The 12,313-nt window shown below is 41.0% G+C and overlaps 1 protein-coding gene and 1 pseudogene across 1 annotated transcript; one reads left to right on the forward strand and one right to left on the reverse strand.

Moving 5' to 3' along the window:
• Window positions 1-1,614: 1,614 nt before the first annotated feature.
• Window positions 1,615-3,209, reverse strand: LOC122679942 (annotated as a pseudogene).
• A 3,199-nt stretch (window positions 3,210-6,408) lies between these two features.
• On the forward strand, window positions 6,409-12,313 carry GDF3 (growth differentiation factor 3). Its single transcript, XM_043880801.1, has 2 exons — window positions 6,409-6,676; window positions 11,423-12,313. The coding sequence occupies exons 1-2, from the start codon at window positions 6,409-6,411 to the stop codon at window positions 12,247-12,249; spliced, it is 1,095 nt and encodes a 364-aa protein (XP_043736736.1). The 3' UTR covers window positions 12,250-12,313.

Consider the following 12,313-nt stretch of genomic DNA (forward strand, 5'->3'; position numbering starts at 1 on the left):
TTTCACTTTTCACTTTCATGCTTTGGAGAAGGAAATGGCAACCCACTCCAGTGTTCTTGCCTGGAGAATCCCAGGGACGGGGGAGCCTGGTGGGCTGCCGTCTGTGGGGTCGCACAGAGTCGGACACGACTGAAGTGAATTAGCAGCAGCAGCAGTTGGTATCTGCTAATGATAAACTCCTGATTTATCCCTTCCCCCACTTTGGTAACCATAAGTTTATTTTCTATGTCTGAGTCTGTTTCTGTGTTATTTTTATCTGTTTTTTCAGTCTCACTGAAGGGATCTCAGTTCCCTGATCAGGGATTGAACCCCTGCCCATGCATTGGAAACGCAGAGTCATAACCACTGGACTGGAATAGGTCTGGGAATTCCCTATTTCTGTTTGGTAAATAAGTCTATTTATCACATTTAGATTCCACATATAAGTGATATCGTTGTGATATATATCTTTCTTTGGCTTACTTCACTTAGTATGATAATCTCTAGGTCCATCCATAGTGCTTAATTTGCTTCTTTTTACTATTGAAGTTGAATATTTTTCATGTTTGTGATCACAATAATTCTGTGAAACTGATATATTTCCCATTTCATTGATTAGAAAACCAAAGGCCAGGGAAATAATTTTTTCAGAACTTCACAGTCAGTAAGGGATAGAGCTGGGATTTTAAGTCCATGACTTCAAAACTGGTTCTAGGGCTTCCCTGGTGACTCAGTGGTAAAGAATCCACCTGCCAATGTAGGGGACATGGGTTCAATCCCTGATCCAGGAATATCCTACATGCCATAGAACAACTAAGCTGGTGGACCACAACTTTTGAGCCCATGCTCTAGGGTCCATGCTCTGCAACAAGAGAAGCCACTGCAATGAGAAGCTCTCACACCAAAACTAGAGAGTAGACCCCACTGGCTACAACTAGAGAAAAGCCCACACAGCAACAAAGACCCAGTGCAGCCAAAAATAAATATATAAATTACACATATATGTCAGTTCAGCTCAGTTCAGTTCAGTCGCTCAGTCGTGTCCCACTCATTGCGACCCCATGTTTATGTATATATATAAAATAACTAGTTCTACAATATTTAGCCATATTGTCTTACTTTGAATTTTCTCATTTGGGCTGAAAGTCTAGAATATATTTTTTGTGTGTGTGTCTTTTATTTTTTAACTTTTAAAATTTTTATTTTTTATACAATTTTGAAAGGTTACTTTCCATTTACAGTTATTACAGAATATTGGTTATATTCCTCATGTTGTACAAATACATCTTTGAACTCATACCTGGTAGTTCATACCTCCCACTCCCACACCCCTATAGTACCCCTCCCTACTCCCCTAGAGTTACAGTGTTTTTGTTTGTAGAGCCCTTAAAGAAGATCAAATTTATTGCTATGATTTTATGGGGAAAGAAAGTGAGGCCCAGTTGGTTAATGCTTTATGACATCTCAGATCATTCATATCTTATTTGAAAAATGTCCATGTTTTTCAGCGAGAAGTCAATTCTGATTCCATGTTGAAAACTGTTTCTTTGACTCTAACCCTTGTTTTTGCCATTTTTGTTATTATAAGTATACATAATGGGCTGTCTCAGAGAATTCTGTCCCTCTGCCTGACTGTTAAGCTAAAGTGCCTTTGTTCATAACCTTGTCCACCTGTAAATGGCAGGAAGAAAAAAATTAACACTTCCCCCTGCCTGAGGCTTGCCACTGTAGGAGACATTTGCAAGATATTAAATGGTCCTTTTACTTTGCTTCCTCACCTCTCCACATCTCTGATCCATAAAATAACTGGGCATCCAGACCCCAAGAGGATGGTTATTTTGAGATGTTTGTCTGCCATCTTCTTGGTCAGCTGAATTTCTGAATAAAGTCATATTCCTTGCCTCAACACCTTGTCTCTTGATTCACTGACCTCTTGAGCAGTGAGCAGAGCAAGCTTGGACTTGGTAACACATGCTTTGGTACGTATCATAAAGTGACAGTGAAGTCGCTCAGTCGTGTCCAACTCTTTGTGACCCCATGGACTGTAGACTACCAGGCTCCTCCGTCCATGGGATTTTCCAGGCAAGAATACTGGAATGTGTTGCCATTTCCTTCTCTAGGAGATCTTCCCGACCCAGGGGTCCAACCTGGATCTCTCACTTTGTAGGCAGACGCTTTTACCGTTTGAGCCACTAGGGAAGTCATGTATCATAAAAGACTGAGTAAATTGTCTAAGATTACAAGGTCATTGGAGGAGCCTTAACTAACTCAGATTCCCCCATTCCTGATCCTGTTGCTTTTTCTGCCATATGAGGTGCCTACGCACTCAATTATTGCTTTCTTTCCCTTGATCAAATGCCACTTTAATAAATAACAATGACAGCAATATTTAATGTCTATGGTGCTGGAGAAGACTCTTGAGAGTCCCTTGGACTGCAAGGAGATCAAACCAGTCAATCCTAAAGGAAATCCATCCTGAGTATTTTTTGCAAGGACTGATGTTGAAGCTGAAGTTTGGCCACCTGATGCAAAGAGCCGACTTATTGGAAAAGACCATGGTGCTGGGAAAGATTGATGCAGGAGGAGTAGGGGCAACAGAGGATGAGATGGTTAGATGGCATCACCGACTCAATGGACATGAGTTTGAGCAAACTCCAGAAGATGGTGAAGGACAGAGAAGCCTGGGGTGTTGCAGTCCACGGGGTTGCAATGAGTCAGACACGACTGAGCAACTAAACAACAACAACAAATTAATGTCACCTTGCTGTTTCTTTTTTGAAAAACACTTGTTATCATTTAACGAATTTCCCAGCATGTGGCTTCCAGCCACCAGGACACATGCCCCACCTACACCCTTAATCTTCTCCTCAGCTCTTCTGCTGAAGAATTTGACCTTCACAATGACAGGCTGCTTTGGGAGTTTTCCCTTCCCCAGAACTCTGTAGTAACTCGACAATGCCACATTAATGACAGGAGGAGCTCCAGTCTTGTTCTTGGCAGCATTCACCCATGTCTGCTCACTGACCTAGGTCCACAGTTTATCAAGATTGACAGTTGGGCAGAAACTCTGGTTCCACTTGAGTGGTAATCTCTCATATCAACTTTCCCAAAGTAACCTGGGTGATATTGAAGTTGATGCCGTGGTGATGCATGGCACCAGCATTACCTTGGCCTCCCGGGTGTTTCCAGTGTTTGCCAGTGTGGCCGTGGCTGTGGCTCATGGGGCCCCGAAGTCTTCCTTAGTCAGGATGGCATGTTGGCAGCCTTTTATGGAGTGCTTACCATTTGTCAGACATCCTGAGCTTCGCATATGCATTATCTCTTCAGACCCCGTCGGCAGCTCAGCAAAGAATGCTTTATTCTCACTTCATAGTTGAATGATTTGCCCGTGATCACACAACTGGTAAGTGGTGGAACCGGATTTTAAATGAGTTGATCTGATTCTTTCCTTTTTTTTGCTATGCTGGGTCTTCATTATGGCAAGCAGGCTTCCCTAGTTGTGGCACATGGGCTTAGTTGGCCGTGGCATGTGGGATCTTAGTTCCCCAACCAGGGATTGAACCCATGTCCCCTGAATTGCAAGGCGGGTTCTTAACCACTGGATCACTAGGGAAGTCCCCAGTTAGTCTGATTTCTGACTTTAAATCAGGAAAGTTAAATGGAGAGAATCAAAGTGCAGCCTCCATTTATTGTTCAAAACAGGTGGGGTTTGTAAACTAAATGCACTAGCTAGGGTGCAAGTAGGAGTAGGAGAAATGGGAATGGAGAAGATGTGGCTATCCAAAAGAGCAAGACCTTTGGAAATAGTGCCAATTCATTCATTCATTTTTTTGTTTTTAAATTGCACAGATACCTATTGAATGTCAGCTACGTGGCAGACACTTTGCTTGGCAGTGGAGAAACTTTGAGGAAAAGACACATCCCTTGTCCTTGTAACTTATATTCTATTAGCTTAGAGTAATATTCTAGAAATGGAATTGCCGATCAATAGGGACATATAGTCCTTCTTGGACATATTGTTGACCAAAAAGGACATATGACAAATAAGGACGTATAGTATGGCACAGGGAACTAAACTCAATATTTTATAATAACCTATAAGGGAAAATAACTTGAAAAAGCAATTAGTTTGATATTATATAATTCAAACGGAATCACTTTGATGTACACCTGATATACAACATTGTACATCAACCATGCATGTATGCTCAGTCGTGTCCAACTCTTTGTGACCCCATGGACTTTAGCCCGACAGGCTCATCTGTCCATGGAATTTTCTAGGCAAGAATACTGGAGGGGGTTGCCATTTCCTCCTCCAGACATCAACTATATATCAATAAAAAAAGTAAAAAATAATTTGCCAAAAGATTGAAATGGAATTACTGATCAAAAGATATGATTTTTTTTTAATTTTTAAAAAATGTGGTAAAATGCATATAACATAAAATTTTATCATTTTAATCATTCATAAGTATGCAGTTCAGTGGCATGAAGTATACTCATTAAGAATATTTACATTGTCATCGATTTCTGGAACTGTTTCCATCTTGCAGAAGAGAAATATTATGCCCATTAAACTCCCCATTCCCTATTCTTAGCACTTAGAATGAAAGATACTTAAATAAAATGATATGATTCACAACCCTCAAGGAGTGTGTTATCTGGGAGGGATGTGGGCAAAACACAGTGAAATGCATGGTGATAAGTATTCTCATGGATGCCCACTCAAGACTCATGGGAGAAAGAGGAAGTGTCCAGACCTGTTTTGGTGAGTCAAGGAAGTCTTTGCAGTGGAGGTGACCTTTGACCTTGATCTGTGCAAAGGCTCTGAGATGGAATAAGCTCTTAGGAGAAATAAAAATACGTCAGTATCATTAGAGCATTAACACTGAAGATGCTGAGTATTGGGAAATGAAACTGGCTAGGGAAATGGGTACCAAACCAAGAAAGTCCTTAAATGTCAAACTAAGGAGTTCAGATTTTATCCTGTAAATGGTGAGAAATTATTATATATTAGAAACAACATTTTGTTTTTCCTTTGGGAAAACAAGCTCTGAAAACAGAATCTTGTAGGGCACAAACAAAACCTTGTGTGCACCAGGACCCAGAAGAGAGGAGCAGTGATCCCCCAAGAGACTGAGCCAGACTTGCCTCTGAGTGTCCAGGAGCCTCTATGGTGGAGGCATGGGTGGACAGCGGCCTGCTGTGGGGTCAGCAGCACTGAATACAACAGTCCTGGCTTAAGTCCTTTTGAAGGAAGTTCTTAAAATAGGTGGTATTTAAAAATAGGTGGGAGAGAAACTGACCAGATTCAGAGAACCTGATGTTAAAGGATTTGAGTTTATGAATGGTTACAATTTAGGGCAATGATTTGTGACCCCAATTCATTCACGACTCTAGAAAACTATCCCCTTTCCTACCACTCTCAAACAATTTAAAAGGTTCAAGTGATAAATTTACATAAAACAGTTGCTTATTGCTTATAGAAATGAAAGGCAATCAAAAAATATAATATACTTTCCATCTACAATAATTCTTTCCATCTACTGCAATAATAAAATTTATCAAGATAAAAAAATAGGTGGTATAAAATAATGCAAAATGATAATGTCTCTGTTCTCAAAAAGCTTGAAAGTTATTTTCTCTACAGACAAGCTGATTCTTCTGTAGCATCTGAAAAGACTTACAGTTGCTAGGACAAAACAAAAAACCCAAACAGAAATTGATCTAGGCTGCCTTGTTTAAGCTACTCAATAACCTCCATGCCTTTCCACATGTAATTCTTTCAGCCCTGAATGTCTACTAAGCTTTGTAGTTTTTTTTTGCTGTGAACACTGGGTGTGCTTCTCTTTGTGTGAGAAGCACGGGGAAGAATCCGCCTGCCAATGCAGGACACGTGGGTTCGATCCCTGGGTCAGGAAGATCCTGTGGAGAAGGAAATGGCAACCCACTTCAGTATTCTTGCCTGGAGAATCCCATGGACGGAGGAGCCTGGCGGGCTGCAGTCCTTGGGGTCACAGTCGGACAAGACTGAGCGCCTGAGTGCATGCATATTTGTCTAATTAGACTATGAATGACAAGACTTTGAGCTACTAATACGTTTCCAGCACTCTTCTCAGCGCCTTGCACATAATAGATGCTTAGTAAATGTTTGTTAAATTAGTAAATCTCCTTTCTACTCTGTCTACTGCTGACAAATCTCAGATGGTTGTAGAGTTAGCTCCATGCATGGGTAATCTCTTGTGATTTTTCTCTGGAACAGTAGAACTAGGGAAGAGGAAAAAAAAAAATCTGTTCTTTTGTATCCAATTGCTTTTGAGAGCTGGGAAGAGAGCAGTTCACACCTGATTATCATACGTCAGATAAATCAGCAGCACCTGAGTTGCTGGGCAGCTGGGTGCTAGAGCTCTCTGCGGCTTCACCTCGGCCATGCTTCCTTCCCTAGCAGCCTTGGCTTTCAGCCTCCTGTTCACTCTGGCCTTGGGCCAGACACTCCAATTCCATGAACATGTCTTTCTCCGATTTCTGGGCTTAGACAAAGTGCCTTCACCCAAGAAATTCCAACCTGTGCCTTCCATCTTGAAGAGAATTTTCCAGGCTCAAGAGGCAGCAGCCAGCACCGGCATTTCCAAAGACTTGTGCTTCGTGAAGGAGCTGGGCGTCCGCGGGAACATCCTCCGGCTTCTCCCAGATCAAGGTGAGGATTTTGGAGTGTTTCCTAGAGGAGAATCTGGGGTGAAGAAAGGAATAAATGGGGAGTAACAATGACTCAGATGGTGAAGACTCCGCCTGCAAGGCAGGAGACCTGGGTTCCATCCCTGGGTTGGGAAGATCCCCTGGAGGAGGGCATGGCAATGCACTCCAGTATTCTTGCCTGGAGAATTCCCCATGGACCGAGGAGCCTGGCGGGCTACAGTCCATGGGGTCGCAAAGAGCTGGGCATGACTGAGCGACTAAGCACAGCACAGCAATGACCCAGGGGTTTGTGGAAGGCCATGTGCTGGCATTTTACCTGTTTTACCTAATTTAATCCCAGCCACTGTCCTGAGAGGAAGGCAGGTATTCTTACCAAGTTTTTAACAATGAGGAAATTGAGGATCAGACGGGAGATAACTTGTAACCTATTCAAGATCATACAGCTAGTGCATGAACAAAGCCAGGAGTGAAATGTTTTATTTTGTTTTGTTTTCTGAATCAACAGCTTCGTGCTAGTTTAGGTAGTGGGGAGGAGGTGGGAGGGAGGGTGGAATTAGGGCTCAGTCTCCCACTCTTGAGCCCACACTTTACGCATCCCGGTGCCTTTGAGCTCAATGTGTCTGTAAATTTTGCTTCCTCCTCCTCACCTCCCCGATTCTTTTGATGAGTAGAAAAGGCTATTCTGGATTTGTAACTACAGAGGGATAATATATGCCGCTGTCATACCTTTTAGGATAAGGATCTGAGTAAGTGCCATTCAGTAATTTGCCAAACTGACCACCCACCAAAAATTACCCAGATCAAGTGTTAAAAGTTGATTCTCCAGTCTAGTTCCTGCTCCCACCTGATTCTTATTCAAAGTCGGCGATGGATGTTGTAATCTGCATTTCTATATGGCCTCCCAGGTGGTTCAGACGCAGAATTGAGAGCTCTGGTTGGTTAGTTTTCCAGCAACTGGAAATAAGACTTGAGTCCAAGAGGCAATTATTGGATGCTTAACTAAGTGCCAGGAAATCTGTAAGACATGAAAATCCAGAGACCGAAGTTTGCCCTTTAAGAGTTTATAGGAAGAAAGAAAAGTTTATAGAAAAGACACCAACAAACAGATGACTTCCATATGTCCTGCTAAAAGTCTCGTTAGAGGCTCATGGCCTTGGGGGTGGAGTTTCAGGGATGATTCCTGGAGAGTTTAAGAGCTGAGGGGAACTAGCTTAAAGGATTTTCCAAGGACAGAGTAGGAAATAGCTGAGGCTGCTGCCTTCCCTTCCCCATGGGAAAAAAATAATTTTTGTGGTGATCAAAATTTTATCTAATGATACAGGAAAAGGACATAATCTCATAATCACTCCTCCCTAACCCTCCCCCTGGAGAAAATCATTAATAGTTGTATATTCTTCCAGACTTTTCTTCTTTACATATATAATATAAACTTATAATATTTTTATAAATGAAATCTTGCTATACATTCCTCCAATATTATGAACATTTTGTACAAGTAAGAGCAAACAGTGAACTTATCCCTGTTTTAATGGTTATATGATATTCCACTGTATAGACACGCTATATACATGATATTTCATTGTATAGACATAATGCTACAATTTATGTAACTGATGCCCTGTTGATGTATATAAACATATGTAGTGTAGCTTTGTATCTATTATGTACATGTGTGCACTTTTACTTTTATTTCCATAGGATCAGTTCTTAGAGGATTGTTGTATCAAAGAGTAGGCACATGTATACTTTTTTTTACATTTATACTTTTAGTATACAGCAAATAACCTCTAAAATTTATACTCCACAATGAGTGTATGAGAATTCTCACTTACTCTGACAGTAATCGCTTTAAAAATAGAAACTTATCGAGGTATAATGTACATTCAGAAATGTGAGTGAATTGTAGGAAACAGCTCAGTGAATTTTTGCAGAATAACTAGCGCCCAGATCAAGAAATAGTACATGACCAGCACCCCAGAGGCTCTTTCATGCCCCCTTCTGGTTCTCTACAAGGGTAATTTCTCTCCTGACATCTAACATCACATACTAGTTTTGTCCATTTTTTAACTTCCTGTCAGTGAAATTGTGAAATGTGTCCTTTCTCATGTCTGGCTTCTTTCACTCTACATTTGTAAGATTTCTCCACACTGTATGTATTTGTACTTCTTTCTCATTGCTGTATAGGATTTTATTCTGTTGGTATGTGACAGTGTACTTCATGCTACACTGGAGGGTCATTAGGTAACAACACTCTTTCAGCTTTTAACTTTTGTTAATCTGGTAGAAAACCAAGATCTTATTGTTTTAATTTCTGTTTTTTAATAAGGTGAAATGGTGCATTTTCAAATGAATAATGAATCATTTATTTGCTTATTTATTTAAAACTTAGAATGTAGTCTTTCTTTTCCAGCTTTATTGAGATATATTTGACATGCAGTGCTGTTAAGTCTAAGGTATACAGCACAATGATTTAATATATATATGTGTGTGTACACACACATATACATACACATCATGAAATGATGATAGCAGTAAGTCCTGTAAAGGAATTCACTGACACAGTGTCCAGCATTTAATGAACTTGGCATTTTCACAGTTGTAGCCTGGGTTTGATACCTGGCCAGGGAACAAAGATCCTGCAAGCTGCAGAGTGCTGCCAGAAAATAAATAAGTTTAATGAACATCTATCATCTCATTAGATACAAAGTTACTGACATAGAAAACAATTTTTTCCCTTGTGATAGAAACTCTTAGGATTTACTTACTCTCTTAACTTTCATATACAACATACAGCAATATTGATTATATTTATCATGTTTATCTCAATGTGAATTGTTCATTTTTATTTTCCAAATAATTGCCTACTTGTATACTATGACCTTTTTCCTGTTTAGGATTCCTTTCCTTAATGATTTGTGAGGCCTCTCAATCATTCGTAAAAGCTGTTTATAAACATATTGCAAGTATTCTTGGCTGTCCTTTTTGCTTTTAATTTTGTTAGTGAAAAAATTTCTTTAATGGTGTCTCTTTGAATGCAGGTTTTTTTTTTTTTTGGATGCAGTTTTTTATATTCATGTTTTCAAATCTGTTCCTCTTTTCCTCTCTGGCTTCTAGTTCGTTTTTTTTTAATCACACCTAAGGAATGTGATTTAGTGATATGAGTAAAAAGTGAGACTAGTATATTAGAATTAGAGCTAATTCTAATATACAGGAGAGATCAACTGTTTAGAGAGGAAGAGAAGGATAAGCTCTGTGAAAACTTCCCTGAATTTGCTAGTTAGGCAGCGTTCATGACAGATGTTTATTTCAGTGGAGTAGTAACAGTAAGAGAGTTGGAAAATAGGGACTTCCCTGGTGGTCCAGTGGTTAAGCCTCCAAGCTTCCACTGTAGGGGTCATGGGTTCAATCCCTGGTCAGGGAGATCCCACATGCCAAGTGGTGTGGTCAAAAAAGAAAGAAAGCAACAGAAGACTATATGGTAAAAGAAAGAGATAGCAAACATAGGCTTTTTTTTGTTTGTTTGTTTAAAGAAGATAGTTAACAAAAAGAAACATAGAGGGGACTTTTTTGTGATTCAGTGGCTAAGACTCCGTGCTCCCAGTGCAGGGGGCCCAGATTCAATCCATGGTCAGGGAAATAGATCCTGCATGCCATAAAAGTGGCATATATTCATGTTTTCAAAAGTACAAGACTAGAGGTTATTGGCACTGAAAGTGTCAGGACTTTGCACTTCCACAGCCAGGATCCACGTTTGATCCCTGGTCAAGGAACTAAGATCCTGCAAGATGAGCTGTGTGGGACCAAAAAAAAAAAAAAGAATTACCTAAGGATAAAATGTAAGGGAGCACCAGACAGCCAGTATTGGTGGGATGACAGGTGTTTGTTTTGAAGTCCTTCTAAGTGGTTACAACTCTTGACAGCTTAGAACGTTCTTTGTGCCAAGGGTCCCTTTGGCAGTTCTGTTGAAGCCAGTGAATCCTTTCTCAGAATAACTGTTTCTATGCCTAAAGTTAAATATTTAGAATTTTAAAAGAAGTCAATTAAATATGGAAATACATTTATAGAAATATTGTAAAAATAAATGTGTGTATATTAATTTAAATGATGCTTTTGTGCAATAAGTAACAAGATCTAGAGAAGGGACTATACCATCAATTCAGAGTAGTTCAGGCATAAATGTTACTTTAAAATGTTTACAACAACTTAATATATGATTTTTATTGGTAACAGTGTCATAGGCTCTTAGAATATTATTGGGATTTGTTGCCTATGTTCATAATTGAAAGAAACGTTAAATTTCACTTAGAGTTTACTGAACTTAAAGATGTGATTCTTTTTCCCATCTGATATTATAGACCTTCTAAATCCTATTCAGGATTCCTTGGGGATCTGTAATTATGAAGACAGAAACCTCTGGTCATAGGTAAGGAGTGAGAAAAACAAATCCTCCCAATGGAGGGTTTGAGTATAACTGAGAATTTCTCATCCTCTTTTTATTTGTTGTTTTATTTTATTTTTCTGGCCACACCCCATGACTTCTGGGATCTTAGTTCCCCAACCAGGGATTGAACCCATACCTCCTGCAGTGGAAGTGTGGAGTCCTTACCACTGGACCACTAGGGAAGTCCTCCCTGCCCTTATTTTGTGTGTGTGGATATACATATACCGTTTGACATTGATGTGATCACACAGGTTGGGGTGAAGTGAAAAATCTCGTGGTGACTCTCACATCTCTGTTCCCATCTAGGTTCCTTCCTTTACTCCGAGAGCCTTTCCCACGCCTCCTGCCTGCAGAAGCTTCTGTCCTTTAACCTCTCTGCCATCGGGGATGAGGAGCAGTTGACAATGGCCCAGCTGGGCCTGGACTTGGGGCCCAACACTTACTATAACCTGGGACCAGAGCTGGAATTGTCTCTGTCCCTGGTTCAAACGGAGCCCCATGTCACAGACCAGGCCATCCTGAAGATGGGTAAAATATTTACACTGCAGTCAGTACCGTGGCCTCAGGGTGTCCTTCACTTCAACCTACTGGATGTGGCTAAGAGGAATAATGACCCCCACAAGAATTTAGGTCTGTTTCTAGAGATAGTGGTCAAAGGAGGCAGAGCCTCAGGGAATAATTTTCAGCTCGAGGGCACCTGCGCCAGACTGAGACGTTCTCTTCACACTTCACTGCTGGTGGTCACCCTCCACCCTGAGCAGTGCCATTCTCCCTCCCGCAAGAGGAGGGCGGCCATCTCTACCTCGAAGGCTTCTTGCAAGAGCCTCTGCCATCGCCACCAGCTGTTCATCAACTTCCGGGATCTGGGTTGGCACAAGTGGATCATCGCCCCCAAGGGTTTCATGGCCAATTACTGCCATGGAGAGTGTCCTTTCTCACTGACCATCTCCCTCAACAGCTCCAATTATGCTTTCATGCAAGCGCTGATGCACGCCGTCGACCCGGAGGTTCCCCAGGCTGTCTGCATCCCCACCAAGCTGTCCCCCATCTCCATGCTCTACCAGGACAATGATGACAACGTCATTCTACGGCATTATGAAGACATGACAGTTGATGAGTGTGGGTGTGGGTAGACTGGCAGCAGTAGAAGGGGTGCCCTTGGGGTAAATGCTCTAATAATAAAACTACCTGGTTTAT

The sequence above is a fragment of the Cervus elaphus genome, chromosome 22, assembly GCF_910594005.1.
Source record: "Cervus elaphus chromosome 22, mCerEla1.1, whole genome shotgun sequence".
Taxonomy (NCBI): domain Eukaryota; kingdom Metazoa; phylum Chordata; class Mammalia; order Artiodactyla; family Cervidae; genus Cervus; species Cervus elaphus.